The 19269-nt window shown below is 34.8% G+C and overlaps 1 protein-coding gene across 1 annotated transcript in view; it reads left to right on the forward strand.

Annotated features, from left to right (window-relative positions):
• The window catches only part of SMCHD1 (structural maintenance of chromosomes flexible hinge domain containing 1), a 68135-nt gene that overhangs the window by 47967 nt on the left and 899 nt on the right, over nucleotides 1-19269 (forward strand). Inside the window, exons 33-47 of the mRNA XM_050321560.1 lie at nucleotides 522-637; nucleotides 1085-1146; nucleotides 4175-4262; nucleotides 4667-4798; nucleotides 5590-5739; nucleotides 9101-9227; nucleotides 9394-9513; nucleotides 10863-10948; nucleotides 11972-12094; nucleotides 12352-12542; nucleotides 13308-13417; nucleotides 14608-14678; nucleotides 15502-15673; nucleotides 17804-17962; nucleotides 18638-18761. Of these exons, the coding sequence (XP_050177517.1) occupies nucleotides 522-637; nucleotides 1085-1146; nucleotides 4175-4262; nucleotides 4667-4798; nucleotides 5590-5739; nucleotides 9101-9227; nucleotides 9394-9513; nucleotides 10863-10948; nucleotides 11972-12094; nucleotides 12352-12542; nucleotides 13308-13417; nucleotides 14608-14678; nucleotides 15502-15673; nucleotides 17804-17962; nucleotides 18638-18761 (1831 nt within the window). The remainder of the gene's footprint in view (nucleotides 1-521; nucleotides 638-1084; nucleotides 1147-4174; nucleotides 4263-4666; nucleotides 4799-5589; nucleotides 5740-9100; nucleotides 9228-9393; nucleotides 9514-10862; nucleotides 10949-11971; nucleotides 12095-12351; nucleotides 12543-13307; nucleotides 13418-14607; nucleotides 14679-15501; nucleotides 15674-17803; nucleotides 17963-18637; nucleotides 18762-19269) is intronic.

Genomic DNA, 19269 nt, shown 5'->3' on the forward strand with positions numbered 1-19269 from the left:
ATAGACCTTTTTCAGATGTAGTGTGTGGTATAAATCAGCCAGGTTTTGAGACTAAATAGCCTCATCAGGAGATAACTTATAGAGTATATAAGACATTACATTTTTTAATAAAATTAGGTAATTAATTCCTTATTAAAAGGCTCATATCAATTAAATACTACATAAATAAAATAACATCCTAATTATGGCCTGCCCAGAGAGGTGGTGGATTCACCATCCCTGGAGGTTTTTAAGATGAGGCTGGATGTGGCACTGAATGCCATGATCTAGTAATCACAGTGGGGTTGGATCAAGGGTTGGACTTGATGATCTCGGAGGTCTCTTCCAACCCAGTTAATTCTATGATTCTATGATTCTATTTGACTTAGTGGTGAACTCAAGTACACTTAAGGGTGGGCACTGTAGTCTTGGAGGGAGTCATGCCTGAATTTTTGTCTTAAGTATGAAACAGAAATTCATGAAGTTTTAGGCTTCTCAATTCTGAATAAAAATAATCTTCAGTGTTGTCTCTCATCCCACAGATTTTATGGTTAGTGTTCTTTCTGAAGATGACACCATTATTAAAAATATTAATCCAGCACGGATTTCTATGAAAATGTGGGAAGCACAGAGCAGCCGGATTAGATCGCCAATTGATGTAAGTCATCAAATTGCATTTTCAAAACAGGTGTCAAAATGCCAGCATAGGCCAAACATATTTGTAGTAGAAACTTCCCTTCATTTGGCTTAGATCCGTATCCTGTTGTAGATTTTAAGTAACAAGTACTACAGATCAGCCCTATTATATCTCAGTATCTGTCGTGTTACAAGTTGGCAGACTGTTCAAGTATCAGCACTACAGTAATAACAAAAATGTTACTGCTCTGCAGAAGCTAACTCATAGCAGGGAGAGGATTAAAAATTGTCACCCTGAATTTTGCAAAGATCCCAATAATTAAGAATATGAAACTAGTGCCTAAATTACAGGTGATCTCATTTAATTACTGTGTACTATCAGTACTGCAACTCATTACGACTTGATAGCATGTTACAAGTAAGGTACTTTCACTATACCGTATTTAATTTTTTGCATCTTTCTGTACAGATTACAACATTTAGCTGTAGTAAAGTAAAGGATGAAAAGGAAGATGGCTTCTTCTACTTCAGGTATAGCAGCATTTGTTTTATAATTAGTGATGCAACTTACTATACAAAATACATACTTTTAAATGGAAACAAGAGTTTTATGTTTTGATGATAACAGTCTGTTATAGAATTGGTAGGATACAGTGCTAAGAAAAAGTGAAAGATACTAGCAAGAGCAAAGAGATGAGGATTAAATTCTTCCCTACACACTTTTAGACATTTGTTTAATTTGAGAGTAGAGAGGAGTCTAAGATAATGTATTAGAATGCATTATGAGAAATACTAGCAGTGAAGGGACTACATCATCAGCTTGTCATGTGTATAGCAACATTTCTTAATCCTTTTCTATGTAATGTTTAACTGCTGTAGAATTGCAGGTTGTACAAAGCAGACTTAACTCTTGATCTCCTGTAGCTATGTGTTAATCCTGAACCATGACCTTGGCCCTGTCAGTTTAGTAGTCTCCTTGAGCTACTTATTCAGAGATACTGTCTTAGATGACCAGCAGCAGAACTACAGCTCATCATAAGCTGGTGCCTGACTGCCACATTCTTTCTACATCTATTTCTGGTAGGCCACCAGTGGGATCAGCTAAATAGTTACAGTACTGGCTGTCAATTCAAACTCTTGCCTCCTAGGAGTGAGCTTTCCTTCTGCTTTCAGAAAGCAGACTTTAGGATCACCTTATTGCAGCAGATATTACTGTTGTACAGCTGATCCTGGTTTCTGCATCTCAGAGGAACAGAGGTAGCTTGCTGCAACTCAGTATGTCAAGATCTCAGGAAAGTCTGAGTGGCAGCACTTCAGGAGGTGATAAGAAGTTTCCTAACTTGTCTCTCAGCTGCAACTTGCCTCCCTTTTGAGGCACATAGAGTTCCAGAAGCCAGGCATCCAGTTTGTAGAAAGACCTTCATGTAGCAGTAAGCCTTCAAAACTTTACTTCTGGGGAGTTGAGACTCAAATCCAGGGTTCTGACTCAGCTTGTTAAGCAATGCATATGTACTTCCATCTGTAATTCCCTCTGTGATATCCAGCCAAGAAACTAAAACAGCTGGGAGAGCAGTTGCTACAACCCTTGTTTATTCAGTCTTTTTAGCTTCTCAAATAGTGTACAGCAAGGTGATGTATATGAAGGCCTTTTCATTTAGGAGATTACAACTAATTAAAAAAACTATTTAGGCATGGCTTTATGTATAATTTCCAAGATCTGTCTTTACCTTGAAGGCATTTGAAGTTCCAAAGCTACCTAAGGCTGAATTTGGCAGCTGTAGCACGTGGAGACTCAAATGAGGATGCAGTTTTGCCTTTAACAGAGTTTTTGTGTGGCTGGTCCAAGATTATGGAATGAACTTCTCTAGAAACCAAGGATCAGTTCAGATTTGCACTAAGTATGAGGTACATTTCTGTGACCTTGGTCATTCTGAGAAATACTTAGTAGGTATACTTAATTATAATTAACTTAATAGGTGTAATTAAAAAATAAAAAACTCCCATAAATGTTATCAAAACAAGGCACCCTGCATCGTGTATTTTTACCACCATAAAAAGAAAACTAGAATGAATGTGCTGATATGTAGGCATGCTAATAAATGTTCTCCTGTGAAAAGAACTGTGGTCAGGTGTGATATAAACTAACCTGTATAGACTTGAATATGGAATTGTGAAAATCTTGACATCAGGACCTGTAGTGTACTGGTTGTCCACAAATGTCCAGAATTAAAACTCCTAGCCATATTGAAAAACTTGAAAGGACAACAGACACTGCCCATTAGCAGCCCTTGTAGAAAAGTACATTTTAGTCCTTTCTGCCAGTGTCTGTGGCATCACTGTCTACCACCTGGTTTGTCTCAAGTTTTCCTGGTTTTGGCATAGTCAGATGGTTTTCATCTATTTATCACCAGTCAGTAACATGAATGCTATTATGCAGTCTTACAACTTTCATAGCAATTGTGTCATTTCTTCTTTTCATAAAGCCTGTGTCTGTCCAGCCATGACATCCTTAGCAGGTTATTTACAACTTATTTTTTTAATGCATCCTGACAAGGCAGATGCTACTTTCAGTCTTAAGTTAGATAAAATGCAGAAAAGAAGGTAGAATTCTTTCTTCTCTATATGAAATATAAACAAGGAAAAGTCATGGCCTATTCTAGAAATATTAAAGCTTTGGGATTTTGTTTTTACAAGTTATGCATTCGAGGAAATCTTGCATATCACTCCTTCCCAAACAAAAGAAGAAATAAATATCTTAATATATTAACAAAACAGATAAAATGCTGTATATTGGAAACAGAAGTCTTATTAACCAGTACAAGAGTGCCACAAGTCATCCTCATAGAAATATCTGAATCTTGGCTGTTTGCATCTCCTCAAAAGTTTCTAAGCAATTGTAAGTCACTGCTATCCCTTGTTAAGCGCTGCAAGGGTCTTCTGGATGTCATGTGGCCTTCCTTGCTTGGTGAAGTTCTGTTTATAGCAGCAGAACGTCTGGTCTTTCCTTCATGTTTTGATGGTAGGGGCTCTTTGCCTGTAGTCTACACTCTGGAGTGCTGTACAGTAAAATGAAAACAGTTTTTTCTCTCACTGGACTCAACCTGGGCCGGTGGTCCAAGTTACTCAACTCTGGACAATCTGAGTAAGGGAAGTAATTAGCTACTCAAATTTTATGTAAATTTTATTAAATTTTGAGAGAATTTGTTGCAGATCTAAATGTGTCTATGCTTTGCTTCAGTAGCTTTATGAAAATTCATTGAGTGGGAAGTGAAATGAGGTAGACTTGCAGATTTCTGAACAATAGAGTCACGACAAACTTCCTGTCAGTTAGTAGAGACAAACTCTTGGAGGAGACTTTCCTCACTCAAGCTTCCAAAAGCCTCATTTTAACTCTTGAGAAGCTTTCATGGCTTTCTTGCTGAAGGAAGAGTAGTATACCTTAACAGGGCTTTCTAACTAGTTGGAGGACTACTCAGAATTTGAACTGCTTGCATACTTACATACTTGTCACTTCATTACTGACTCGTGTTTGCTTGGGTTTTATTTTTGGTTTATTTAGGGATAAAATGGTTCCAGAGAGAGTGGGCACTTACAGTATCCAGTTTACCTTTGCAATGGATAAGACAAATATGCTCAACAGTGAACAGGTTTGAATCTATAACTAACTGCACGTAGCCAAGAGCATGTAATACAGAATCATCTGTGAGAAGTGTTATGATACTTTGTAGATTCAGAATGCAAATATTTTCACTTTCAAGTTTGCAAAAAATTATATTTTTATTTTTGATAGTTACTGATTTCAAACTGTTATGAAAATATATATTCATTAACTTTTATAACCAAAAATTTGTTGGAATAACAGAGCTGCATAATTTGCAACCTAGTAGACTGCTTTATGCTTGTGCTGATTTATTTCAGGATTGTCCATAAATTTCTCATGTATTTGTTTCAGTGCTTTTTGAGCAACCCAAGTGTGCAGGTGAACTGCAGTTAATTACATCAGTCTTTATTTTATTTTGGTTTATTTTATTCTTCTTCCTTTCTCTGCTAGATTATATTTGAAGTTGTACCTAATGACCCTGTGCGCTTGCTTCCTGATTCTTTACCAGCTACTCCAGCAGTTTCCAATGTTCGAGCTCTTACGAGCCGTACACTGGTCAAGGATTTATACCTCCATATAATGGTAACTATACTTTCATACAAAATCATAATTAGGGAAATGTATAAGACTACTAAAAATATGTTGAATTTTGCTGTAAGGCATTGCTGCTGTTTCTTTGCAAATTAACTTCATAAAAAAGAAGGATGTAAATTGGTGATTTTTCAGTTTATGAACAGGTGCATCTTGTTTCATTTATGTACAGATGACCAAAACTTAAATGTTCAGTCCTTGCTGTCTGACATCTCAATGGAAATCTGTTTCTTATCACAACAGGAAAAAATTGTTTCAAGAATAGATTTTGGTGGGAAAACACTTGTATATACAGCAGACGTTTCTCTCCATGATTTTTCTTCCAGGAGACAGTTTCTCTTAGAAATGTTGTATTACAAAAAATAAAAGTTTCCTGAACTCTGCACGTTCATAGGGATACACTTTACCAGTTACCACCACAAGCAAAGCAGACTCAGCTTGTGGAAAACTAGTTTAATTTATCCCCAATTAAAAAAGATTTGAGTAGTGAGAAACAAAGACTAAAAAAAAGTAAACAGCTTCTGCCCCACCCTTTCCTAGGCTCAGCTTTGCTACAGACTCCCCTGGCCTTCCCCAGACAGCACAGGCGGGTGGGAGTGGGGTGTCACTCACAGTCAATCCATAACAGCTCCACTCAGCTCAGCTGTGTCCTGCAGTGGGTCAGGTGGAGCACCAGCCCCCCACTGCCAGCACCTCATTATGCAAATCCACTGCAGTATAGAAATGGATTACTTAGTTCAGTTCAGGTACCAAAGTAAGTTCATTGTCTTTGTCACTTACAGGATGAATACAACAACCACACTGGACTTGATCTGGTTGGCAGAATAATAGTAAAAATTAAAAGCCTTAATGAAGAAGATATAGAGATCCCACAGTTTCATGGGAAAGTCAGTACAGTGGAGTTTCCATTTGAGCATGGATCAGCTGAAATTGTAAGTGTGACTGAAATACAGAGCTCCATGAGCAATGGATCTAATGAGGCTTATTTTCCTACAGTGTCAAAGTTGATATTACATCTCATTGTGTTCCGTGGAGGGTTAGTATATATTGTAGCTTTCCCTTACAGATAAGTAAATAAGTTATTTCTTCTCTGTTTGGTTGCTGATTTTCAGACAACCTGAAGGAAGGACATTCTTTAAACTGTTAAATCTTTGCCAAGTGAGGGAAGTGTACAGTTAGTTTCACTTAGGGACTGGGAAAGGCAGGGAGATCCAGGACAAATATTTTCTTCATTTGAATTTCACATGTGAATAACACTTCACCAATCTGTATTTAAACTATTAATATTAGCAGTATTTTACAATAGTCTCTGGTGTAATATCTTAAGATCATTTAGACTAACCTCTTCATACATTTGTAATTAAACTTTACCAGTTTTTCTTTACATTTTGTCAAGCTAAGTGGGGCTATATATACTTTGCAGAAAGACATCCTGTCATCATTTGAAGAAGTAAAGATAAAACGACAATTTTTCTTTATGCTTTATTTCACTCATTGGTGCATTTGGCTGCTAAAAATTACTGCCTTATTTCAGTTTGAATCTCTGGCTGTACCATCATGCATACCTCTGAAACTACTGCATACTGTAGTCAGGTCACCACAGTCACTTTTTCTTCAACAAATACAGATTGAATTTTTAAAACCTGCAATTTCCATCTGTCATGGTTGTTAAAAAATATAATACACAAGACACAAGTTAAAACATGCACAAAAGCAGAAACTGTTGATAACACACCAGAAAAACCCAGCTGAGTATAGAGTTTCTTCGGTGTGGTTAGGGTCACAATCTCTCTTAAAAGCCTACAGAGAACTTCAGTCACTAGGACTATTCCTGTGGTGAAACAGTTGTATATTGATTTCTTTTTTTCTTCAACTTGCTAAAATACCATATAAGAATGGCAGAACAGAATTTCATTTGATTACTTCATTTACTAGTCTGAAGTCTATGGAAGTCTTTAAACAGTTAGAAGAGGTACTGAAGGAAGATCCAACTTTTTAAAGACATTTTCTCAACCACCTTTTCAAACTTGCTATTGGAAACAGCTTTGCAACAGACCAGGATCAGTGTGTGCCAGATGGAGGCAGACACTGCATAGCAATGAACACAATATCTCCAAATACATCTTGGAAATCACCACAGTAAAACCCCACTAGAATCCTAAAATCTACAGATCCTACATACAAACTTCTTCATAATATATTTTATTCAGTACATTGACTGCTTTTAGGGAACTACACATATGAAATTCAGTGACACAGTGTAAGTAATTCTCTGTTGATAATGGTCAAGAACAGAAACATATAGTTAACATGGACAAATGTTTTTCACTGAACAGTCTGCCAAACTCTGGTCTACTCTAATCCATAGGCGAAAGTGACAAAATATGTATTATAAACAAGCTAAAAAAATGAAATGCAGGGACTAAATAGAGGTATCAGATAAAATTAATATAATAATTGATTTATGGTACACTCTCTAGTTTCTCTTGTTCCTCAGCCAAGTTTCAGGAGTAATACATTAATTGGTTTGTGAACACACTTTTCTCAGGCAGGTGGGGTGAGAAAAAGTGCAAAAGTATAGCTAAGGGTGGTCTAACAAAACAGCTTTTCTCTGCAAATCATGCATTTACACCTGTGGTAATGAGGTGTAAATTGAGCAGTGTTTCAAATTTTGTACTGTTGAGGATAACAAGAACCCCATAGGGTGGCCTCTGACAGTTCAGATAAAATTACTAGATTATTTCTCACACTTCTCACTGATGCAGAAATAAAACTTTTTTTTTATCTCCATGTACCTCTGTTGTACCATTGTGATCTAAATTCTCCGGTCTTACTTCAGTGACAAAGTTAACAACCTAAGTAATGGAGGGGGGTGTGTGTTAGGGTTTTTTTTTCATTTGGCTTGTTTTGACTTTTTTTTCTTTCTACGTACATATTCCTGGTTTGATGGGGGTGGAGGATGTTGCATGCTTCTTCCTTCTCATTACTGTGATCTGATGAGATCCTGCTGCTTTTGACAGTAATTTGTTTTCCCTAGTTACCCATAGGTAATAATTGTGTTTCAGTGAATCCAGTATCTCCTCCCCTCTTCAGGCAGTTTTCAGTCATCTGGTTTATACTGAGTTTGCTGACTTGAAACAACTCACAAAACGCATGTGGAAAGAATTTATTGGTTGTGATGCAATGTACTTTTCATATGATTTGTAATGGGGAGGGGAAGGGACATATTACTGTTCTTCAAGTGCTGTGAAATTGTTACAGCTCGTTTATAAAGACAATTGTGTGCAATTAGCAGGAATATAATGAATCTGATAATCTGACATGTTTACCCTTGCTCACAGGTTCAGGAATACTAAACTTGTTTAATGAAGAAAAATGTTTAGACTTTTATTAGCATATGCTTTCTAAGGGAAAGATATTTCCACTACAGACTTCTTCTGATAAAATATGTAGCTGCAATATTTTTGAAAGCCATGAAGACTATCTTTGAAGGTTATATATCTATCTCTTCTTTTAGGCTGCAACCACCTCTCTCTTGATTTGGCCAGTTGAGTAGCAATTTCTACATGTTAAAGGTGGAAACAGTATGAGTTTTATTATAAGCATTATTCATTTTATGCATGATACCTTCCCCAAAGTAACAGCACATTTAGATATTACCTGTACTAATTTTATTTCTGTTTACCATTCTTTACAGTTTTATAATATTTCCTATGTTTATAAAGAAAGACAAAGGATTTAGTTTGTCTTTTCCATAAGGAGTTAATAAGAAAGTGAATGTTCATTATAGTGTTTGGATAGATATTGTTCATTCATTTGGGACCTGCTGTCTACTTCCATGGTAACAGCAGTAACTTTAACTAAGCATTGGGAGTAGTTTGTTTTTCCTTCTCTGTATTTATGCTTTGGGTCTTTCTTTTTAAAGTTCTGTTTTCATTTCACGTACTGAATGAAGTACACCTGAGGAAATCTTGCTTACAGAACAGTGCAGAGGAGATTTTTTTTCTGAGCATCTGTTTCTTGAAATAAAATATATAGCCAAATGTAATAAGACTTTTTAAACAGGTAAAATGACAATCTTAACTTTAAATAATAAAATAGCTACTGCTATATCTTTGTATTTTACTTGTTAGTTATAAAAGGCATTTCCAACCCAGTATTTTAAAACCGTAGTAATACTGTTCAGACGTCAGGCGTTAGGTAACTTACAAGATTTAGTATTTGAAGAATGTTTATTTTGTGTGTTTCCTCTAGTGTGGGCATAAACTTATGTATGTCTGTTTGTTTCAATAGAATCTAGTGCTGGCTGAAGACAGTCCTGGAAGAGATAGCACTGAATATATTCTTGTCTTTGAGCCACATCTGCCAGCTCTGAAAAAACCTTTGGAACCGTATCATCTCTCATTTATGTTTTATAATGGTATGTTTCAATTACTCTAAAATACTTGCTTTTCCTTAGAACCAGCTATTTTTAGGTCCCTAATACTTTTTAAGAACTATGTAATAGCTTAATAGGTTTTTGCTAATGTTTAAACCAGCTATGTTACTGTATTTTCTTCTAAATGTATATATGCTTATTTCTGTAGATTCCAAGAAGCAGCAGCTGATGGCAACACTTACAAGGGAGAAAGATCAATTATCTAAGTCCATAGATCTTTACAGAAAGATGTTTGATACTACTAACCAGCTTGTAACTGAAATGAAATGTAAGTTCAATCAAATATGTAAATCAATTTTCTTGAAATTTTTAACTTTTCTCCTTTAATAATTTTGAGAATATTGAGAAGGGGAGCAAAATCAGTATTGAAGCTGAGAAACAGTAATTAGAGGAGAGCAGAAGGGAATATAGCTTGCAGGGAAGCATCTGAGTATTTGAATGTACCTTCCTATAAAGGGTCTTGATTTGAGGTAGAATGTTTTATGTCAGAATTGTCAGAAGAAGTAATTAAACATTGAAGTGGTCTGATTCCTTTTTCCCATGACTGTCTTTCACTCACATATTTGCAATGAATATGTGAATGCTCATCTGGACATTCAACAGTTGCCTAAAACCAATTTTGGGGAATGAAATAGATAATCCTCATTGAAAAAGTTAGTCTTATATTTTCAAAATGTTACTTTTTCCCCTCCTGTTTGATCCTGTGTACATTGTTGCGTAGCTATTCATTTTTTGTCTTCATCAGCAAATGTAATCCTTTATGTAGTCTATTAAACTGAAGAGTAGTATGAGGGCAGTGGTTTATGGGATGGGAGAAATGAAAAAAAGTTTTCTTTCTTTTTTTTTTTTTTTTTTGTTTGAATCATCCTGCCTGTTGATCAGAAGGTTTGTTTTAATAATTGAATTTTGAATTTTTGTTTTGAGTAATCACTTAAATAAAACAGGCTGGAATTAGAAGATGCTGCTGTTTCTTGTAAAATTTTAATACTGCATGTTTCCATTATGAATACAAATTCCTGAATTCCAATGTAAAAGCCAAAAAAATCTTTGTTTCATATTTATAGATTTTTGCACCTCTATAGAAAGTAAGTTAGAGAAAAGCGTTATCCTTTATGCTTAAGTAACATTTTCAAATATAGACATATTTTGAATAGAGAATGGAAAGCACCTGTTTACTCATTTGTTTTCAAAATTGCTTCAGTTCAGATATGAGAGTTGAGGAAATAGTGTCCAGAAAGTGGTGTCCCATAGAACAGACAAAAGAAGTTAGTGCCGACTACCACTCTTCTCTTCTCTCTTGCCATTTTACCTGTTGGAGAACCATTTAGTAGGATAATTCAGGATGAAAACTAAAAGCAGCTTACATTCTCAGACTGATCTGATATCCAGGCCCCTTTGCTTCCTGAAGCTGAAGGAGTGGCACCTGCTGAAATTGCTTAGAAACTGCACAAATCACAAGACCTTTGTGGACGAGTCCTGATATCCTGTGCTGAAATTAAGAAGCAAGTAGGATCAGCTGTGGCAGGTGTAATTGTGAAAAGTTGTAAGAAATGCTATAAAAAGTGTCCTGTTTCTTTCTAATATTTCCTTACTCTCTCTTGATCTTATTGGTTTCAGGTCAGGTTAAAGAAGCTGAAACAAGAGAAACTGTCCTAAAGAACGAACTGAAAAAGCACCAAATTGAATTACCACAGACAAACATAGTATGGCTTACTTCTTACTAAACTCCATTAACATCTTTCAAATAAATCTAATCCTAATACGAAATTGATATCAATATATAACGTTACTGAATCACACCTGTTCCCAAAACTGTGAAAATTTAAACCATAGGAAAATTTGTGGATCCATGTCAAATTTAAGATTTTTTTTTTGTTCTGTTAATGTGAATATCTCGTAAAAAAACTGCTAGAGAAATAAAAAACTCTCCTTTTTTTATCTTGATCTTGTTTTTGTATTGCTACTGAGGTTACTGCTGTTACTGGTATTGCTAGTTTTTATAATGCAGGCTGATCAATACATTGGTTATATATATACTGGATATATTCTGGCATAAATAGAGCAAAGGAAAACACTTCAGAGAATTAGAGAATTGTGTGTGTTACTGCCAAAGTTTAAGTAAAAATAATTTTGAAAGAGTCAGGCCAGTGTAGCCCATTGCTAATTTCCCATAGAGATCCAATTATATTTTAAAGAAAGTTTTTAAAGAAAGTTTTCTTTTCTTTTGAAAGAAAAAACCCCACCTGTGTAAAAATTATCTTTAGATCAAATAAAACCAGGTTAAAGTTACTATTCACAGATCAGTAGAATTAAATTGCAGTCTTAGTACCCAAGTTCCCCCTGCTGGCTAAATTTTTCAAACCTGGACATAGTCCCCTTCTGAAATGGTTTGGTTTTGTACCTTTGTGGCTGTCTCTTCTGCTGTTTTAAACTTTCTTCAATTTTGGCCCTAATCAAATGCTGGTAGCTCTTTGTGAAATGCTCCTTGAAGTCTTCAAAAATTAAAATAAAAAGGAGTAATTAAAAAGTTCAGCCGCAATTGCAACTTGCAAGATGGTTCCCCTCTTCTCTGAGATTATGTGCAGTGGGTCCCCTATTTATTAAAAGTCTACTTCAGATTATTGAATGTTTTTTTGTTAGAAACTTAATTGGTGACAGGTAAAGTAACTACTGCTGCTGCTCAGTCCAGTGATGCATGCTTGCTGATCTTAGACTTCCGTTCTCAGCTTCAGTATGTGGATTCACTTCTGAAAAAAAAGATGTTGGATCAAGAAGGAGTAATGAAGCAGCCAAGGAGAACTTGTACTCTCCCAAACTATCCAAAAGGCAACCCGGATATTCTAGGCAAGGTGAGTTTTCTCTCAGGGAGCCTTCTAATGAGTTTTATTGGTTCCATGAAGCAGTAGTGATGGAAAATTAGCCAACTGAATATGCAAGTAGTTTTTGAGGAGTATTAAAAAAAAGCTAGCAATCTCAAATAAGATGACCAGATCTTCTAACAGAGCCATCAACAGGGGAATTAAATGTGTGATTGAAGTTGCAGGATTATTGTGCAGGAGACCTGGTCTTGTTTTCTGTTTTGACTGTTTTAACTTCTGTGGTATAGATTGCACATTTAGCTCAAATCGAGGATAACGAAGCAGCAAAAGTTATCTCCTGGCATTTGGCAAGTGACATGGACTGTGTGGTCACACTGACGACTGAAGCCGCTCGTTCTATTTTTGATGAAACTCAAGGTCGACAACAAGTGTTACCCCTTGATTCTATTTACAAGAAGACACTCCCAGACTGGAGCAGGTAGAGGAAAAAAAATTTTTTTTGTCTAATTTGTTTTTTAAACTTTACTCCTATTAAATATTGGAAGTATAAAGTTTCTGGGTTCATTATTATAGCAACAGTAATGTCACTTGAAATGTTAGCTGAAATCATAGCTTTATGGCTTTTAACTGTTATGTGATGTTCTTTGTCTAATGAGGTATTTCTGTTAAAAAGAGAAGACAATCTACTTTTTTTTTTCTTCACATTTACCTATTTTCTAGAGCAGGAACTTATTTTCAAATAGTTCTAGTGCTTCAAATCAAAGAATAACTTTTAAAAATCCTATTTCAGAGTACATTCCCTAAAATCATCTGTAGTAATAGAAATTCATTCTGCTATTTCAGTTGCATGAAAGATAAGGGATAATACTGTATTTCTGTTCCTGAAAATCATTTGCTTATGACAGTGACTGCTAATAGCATGAAGAATGCCCTCTAGAAAAGACCTGATACACAGATTATTTGTAAGGTCCAAAATCTCAGTTTTTATAACACAGTGTCTGTAAAATTAGTCATATGAATTTTTTGGAAATAATATCTCATTAAAAATCAGTGTTTGACTAAAACATCTTCAATATAACTGGCATTTCAGATAATATTGGGATCATTTACCACCTCATGTGGAAGCATTAAGATGCATTCAATTCAGTTTGAGATTTCTGACTCGATGTCAGAAGCAGTAATGAAATAAGGACAAATTGCTTTTTTCTTGCCTTCTCCCTCACTCTTCTCTTTCTTTAACCAGACCTTTACCTCACTTAAGAAACGGAAAAACCTTCTTCAAACCTATTGGAAATCCTGTATTTGCCAGAGATCTGTTAACATTTCCAGATAACGTAGAGCATTGTCAAACAGGTAAATGATATGAAAGAAATTGTAATAACTTCTTTTGTTTTAAAAAATGAAATACAGAAACATCACAAGTCATAATCCATTCACTAATCTTCACTGAGACGTTTGCAAATATCAGTGTACATTCCTGGTGAGGTCTGCTGATAGAAAGAGGAGGACATTAACATTAATTATTTATAAACAACAGCTGTGAAAATTTCAGGCATGGCCACTGTCTTCTGCTTGTTGTCTTATTTTCATTTTCTCTACTTAGATGTACTGTAGAGTTTTTCTTTTTTAAGTTACTGCAGCATTATCTTATTCCCAAGCTCCTATAAGCAGAAACTGACAATCATGAGATTAGTTTGATATTTCCAATTGCAGAAGTTAATCTTTTTGTAAGGCTGTTTGTCCAGTCCTGTTCCTCTCAAAAATGTTTAATGCATAGAATTCTGTACATACAGACTGAACACGACTGTGTCTGTTATGCTTTAATAATTGTAAGAATAAGCTTTCAATTTTTATGTAGATTTCAGTTCTAACAACATAGAATACCTACCTTTTCTAACACTTTTTTTCCTAAATTAAGTAGACCTGCTCCTTTATATGGAGTGTTGGAATCTGTAATTAGTTCAGTAAGTTTTTTATTTTACTTCACTAATTCCCACTATTGAAATATTCCTCTCTACTGTTGATAAAAAAACAATTTTTAGTCCTGTGCATTTTCAGAAAGTTAGACATTGTCTCTTGGGGGAATTTATAACCACATTGCTTGACATATCTCATGCAAGACTACCTGAATGTTTTTTTGTTTTGATGAACCACTAAATACCGAGAAACATATTAAGAAACTGAGAAAAAAATTCATAATTCCAGGAGGACTTGAAAAAGATATAATTTACTGAAATTTGGGATTATATTATAAGTGTCTTGATAAAATATCAAGAGAGTACTTTAGTGGAAAATACAGTCAATTATGTCAAAAGGCAATTAAATGTACTCCATTTTTTTCTCTATGAGCTCTTTGATGAAAGCAAAAGATTGCATATCTGTCTCAAGCTCAGAATAAAATTTTGTTGAAAAAAATCATTTACATGCTATTTCCCTTGCACTTATCTGAAAAGATGTAATAGTGATGCCTCAGAATTGACTTCTCAAAACTCAAGTTGTTTTGTTGCAGAGAAATTTCATGGTTAAAAAATTACGTTTTTCAGTGTTTGGTATGCTCTTGGGTGACACCATCATTATAGATAACTTGGATGCTGCCAACCATTACAGAAAAGAGGTATGTTTCAATTATTCTTGATACTTTATAATACAAATACACTGCATAACTACATGTTTAATACATTACAAACTTAGAATAATTTCCAAGTTTAATGCTGTGTTAGCTGGAAGTGTGCTTACTTATCTGTGGGGGGTCTCAAAGCACTTAATGGTGAATGAAATCTCTGTTGTTGGCACTGACAAAATTACCTCCATTTAACAAATTCTGTTATGGGAATGTTGCCATGACACATGGGACCATGTTTTTAAAGATAAACATTTTCACTTTCGTTAATGTTAAATGCAAGTTCTTCATTACTTTCCTAGTCACTGTATGCATAATAAAAGGCAGGCACTTGATGAAATTTCTGGTCCACTTGACTTAAAACTTGATGTGAAACTTACTGGATCCCTTTGTGACCCATTTTATTTAGGTTTAATGGTACACTTTCCATTTCGCTCATGAGTTTGCTGCAATTGAAATAGTGATTCTGCATAGGAATGTAGAACCGTACTGATGGCCATTGTTTCATAGTATATGTTGATAATAAGCCTTTTCGACAGTATAAATTTTAATTCTGCCTGCAGAATTCTGCTAAAAAGTGAGAACACAAACCCAAAAAATTTAGTCTTCATAATTATTGACAGTACTGCTTAATTTTAATATATGCATTCTGTTGCTTGAAAGCAAAAGTCATGGCATTTAATTTTGTAAAATAAGTTTTCATTAGAGAGCAAGCTGCATTGCAGTTGAAAATTAAAAGCTTCACAACAGCATTGCTGAAACCTTAGATTTTTTTCATGGAGTTACTAATTTAGTATGATTTTTTGTACTTGTGTAGGTTGTAAAAATTACACATTGCCCTACCTTGCTAACGAGGGAGGGAGACAGGATTCGCAGCAATGGAAAATTTGGAGGCCTGCAGAATAAAGCTCCTCCAATGGACAAACTCAGAGGAATGGTATTTGGAGCACCAATGCCAAAACTTTACTCTACTTTCTCTGGACAGATAGGTGGGTTAATGAAGTCATAAAAATACAAAACTTCCAAAATTATATTGTTTACCTATGTTTGTTATCCTCTTAAGTAATATAGAAAGGAAAACCTCAATTAAGCATAAAGTTATTTTAAGAAATAGGACCTGTACAATATCCTGTTTATGAATTTCTCTTTTCTTAAAAGCTTATAGCTATTAAATTTCCTGAAAGAAGAAAAAATAATAATAATATGATATTCCCCTCTATTTCTTAGTCTTATTAAAGGGGTATAAGCTGAGGTAATTAATTCAAACAACAGGCATGAGAAGCTTGAGCTGATTGAATTCCAACACCCTTGAAAAACAAGTTTCAGGTCTTTCTACTCTGGAAACACGATACATCAATTTAGAATTTCTTACTGTGCAAGTAAGCTCTGGGAAGCAGTGGTAGAAAAATTCCTGTTCTCATAAGAGAGAATATTTCATAAGCCCAACAGCTACATTATTTCCACAGCAAGAAGGTACCTTTTATTTCTTATGAGATCACTTCCATTTCATTATGTCCTTTGATTCTTCATTTGGGAATAAAGGTTATAAATTAAGTCAGAAGGTGGCAGTTTCTGTCATGTAACAGCTGACTTGACTGATTGGTAAAACACTGAAAAGTCATATTCACAAATAATAATGTTCTGAAATACTTCATTTTCAAAAGAAAGAACATGAAGTTTATCCAGGACGGTATTCCTAGAAATGTGCAATGGAGAGGACTGGGGGGAGAACAAAAGAGAACACATGCACCTTATATATGAGCAAACTACTTCACACTGACCAATTGAGAGAGGAAAAAAATAAGGACTAAAGGGATCTTTCCTGGCATTTCAGCAAAAAATATATTACATATAGGGTAAACACAGTAAGCTTGTCAGCCACAGGCTAAAATATGCTGTGTTTGGGACACTTTATATTTGTCTATCAACACATTTTCAATTGTTGAACCGAATTATTACCATATGAATTAAACTGGCATTTTCTGTGATTTAGTACAGGAACAATCATGGTAGAAGAAAAAGGCATGTTTTAATTTCACTTGGAGTGATGCTAGACATATAAGGGAAAATCATAGTAAAATTCTGTTTAAAGGACAACGTCTCATTACACGGGACTTGTCTTGAACTGAATTTCACTCTCAGCATTAGTTCTGACATGCTCTTTTTCAATGTTTGTAGCATAAAACAAAAGTAGTTACTTATTGTTCAGTTAAGCTTGGTGCAAGCCACCTAACACTCACCACCAAAGTAAAATGAATGAGCCTGGGTTGACATGCTTGAACCCTTCCTTTATTACTTGATCTGTTCAGTGCCTGGACAAGGAAAAATTCTTTTTCTCATAGAATCATAGAATCATAGAATAGATTGGGTTGGAAAAGACCTCCAAGATCATCAAGTCCAACCCCTGATCCAACTCTAATTACTATATCATGGCACTAAGGGCCATGTCCAATCTCTTTTTAAAAACTTCCAGGGATGGTGAATCCACCACCTCTCTGGGCAGGCCGTTCCAATGCCTGATCACCCTCTCTGTAAAGAATTTCTTCCTAACATCTAACCTAAACTTCCCCTAGCATATGTTAAAAGAGGAAAAAGGATTGTTAAAAACTATACCCTTGTTTTTCTGAGTCTACTTGATTAGATTTCTGTAGGTAGGACAAAGTGAAATTTGGTAAATGTTCTCTTGATCCACAAGGTGGAATACAATTCAAGTCAGTAATACAAGCTTCTGCTTCGTAGCACTCAAAGCAAAGCATACTGCAAGCATTTAATGTCATCAAAGGTAGAGAATTTATTTGGAGACACAAGGGACAAGATATGTAAAGTAATACCAGTTTCCCACATCATTTTCAGAGTTTGCTAGTACTGTGAAAGAAGATACGGGCTCAAAAAAGAAAAGAGGAATCAAAATATTGGATGTGATTTTTTGCCTCCCTTTACAGTAATTTTAATAACAGCTACCAATCCATTATAAGTTTGGGTGTTTTTTTAAGTAGTGCTTTAGAGAGATATGTTTTCTTGTGGATTTAGACGTTGTCTGAACTGTATTTGTTAGTGTTCTAAATCAAAATGGCCACATATTTATTGTTTTGTGGTTTATTATTTTATTTTTCGATTAGATCTTCTTCAGCAATACCGTGCAGCAGTGGTGAAACTTGATAGTGTGAATAAGGACCTTGATTTACATTTGCAGTCTCTGAACACTCCAGAAATGCAAAAGAAAAAACAGGAACTTGCTGAACAAGAGAAAAGCCTCAAGCTAGTAAAACAGAAATTGGGTAGGTCATTGTATTATAATTTTGATGTCCTAAAGGAGGAGAATACTTAACTGAAACCAGATGTATTCTGCTCTTGCAAACTCAGAAGTTCAAACTATGAAGGAATATTGTTAACGTTAAGAGCTTAGAGATGTCACATTTTAAGGGAAGAATAGAAAAACTGTATGTAGTAGTATGATGCTGTGGATAGTGCCTAGAGCAGCACTGCCCTGTATTGTGTTCAGATAATAAAAATGTGGTCAGTCAGCGTCTTGTGAAGATGAAACTATGATCTCACTAATAGGAGATTATATAACTATTTGTGTGGCTTGCTGAATGGCTTTTGCTAAGGAAACACAATCAAAACATTGTGCTATAAAAAGAAACACCCCTAAGTCTGCAAGGATAGTATTTCTGAGTTAGAAAAGGGTTTTATGTCAATATCAAATAATTTACACTATTTCAAAATATATTTAAAAACTCAGCATTTACTCTATGACCGTTATAAATAAAACAGATAGTTTTACTTATCACCTTTGAACTAGGTTTGAGACATAAGGGAACCATAAAATTTATGGCATGTGTAAAGCCTTACTTCAGAAGTTTGACTCTTATCTGTTACAGGACCCATTTATAGCCAGCAGGTTTAATTTTTTTTTTTTTATTTTTTTGTTCTGACTTGCAACTCTTTCATAGGTATGACTCCTGCTTTATCAGATAAAGGCGCTGAGTCGTTACTTCAGCCTATAATGTTAGATATGTCTGACACTCCCATACCTCCCAAAAGAATGCGAAGAGAAACAGTGAAAAGATTGTATAGGTAAGTCTGTTCTGAATCTAGTCATTACTTTCTCATATCCTGAATTCAAAACAAAAACTAGTTTATTTTGCATATTTTTTATTCATATTTGTATGCAATAACCAACAATGAGTAGAGTTTGCATAAAGCTGATTTTCAATATATTTTTTTATTTCTGCTGCTATTCAGAAATAAAAATTTATAAAGATTTATTTATTTGTATACATTTATAATATAAAGATTTGCTTAGTGATTCTATTTCTGTTTCTCTTTATGAACTGATTGATTGGCATCTTCTAGCATTCACATTCCCCATGTTTTCTGGTATATTCAACTCTGTTACGCCCCAGAAATGTTTTGAGATGGCTTTGTCTATAAAGTATTTTAAATATTTCAAATAGTGGAAAAATAAACAGGGAAAAAATTACTTTTACAGAATAAAGAATCATGCTTACACAGCTTTTTCTAAGTAACTGTATGAGCTGAACTGGCAGTAAAGTATTTAACACAGTTCTCTCTTTACCTGTGT

Source organism: Myiozetetes cayanensis, unplaced genomic scaffold (assembly GCF_022539395.1).
Source record: "Myiozetetes cayanensis isolate MyiCay16 unplaced genomic scaffold, myiCay2020 scf1, whole genome shotgun sequence".
NCBI lineage: Eukaryota > Metazoa > Chordata > Aves > Passeriformes > Tyrannidae > Myiozetetes > Myiozetetes cayanensis.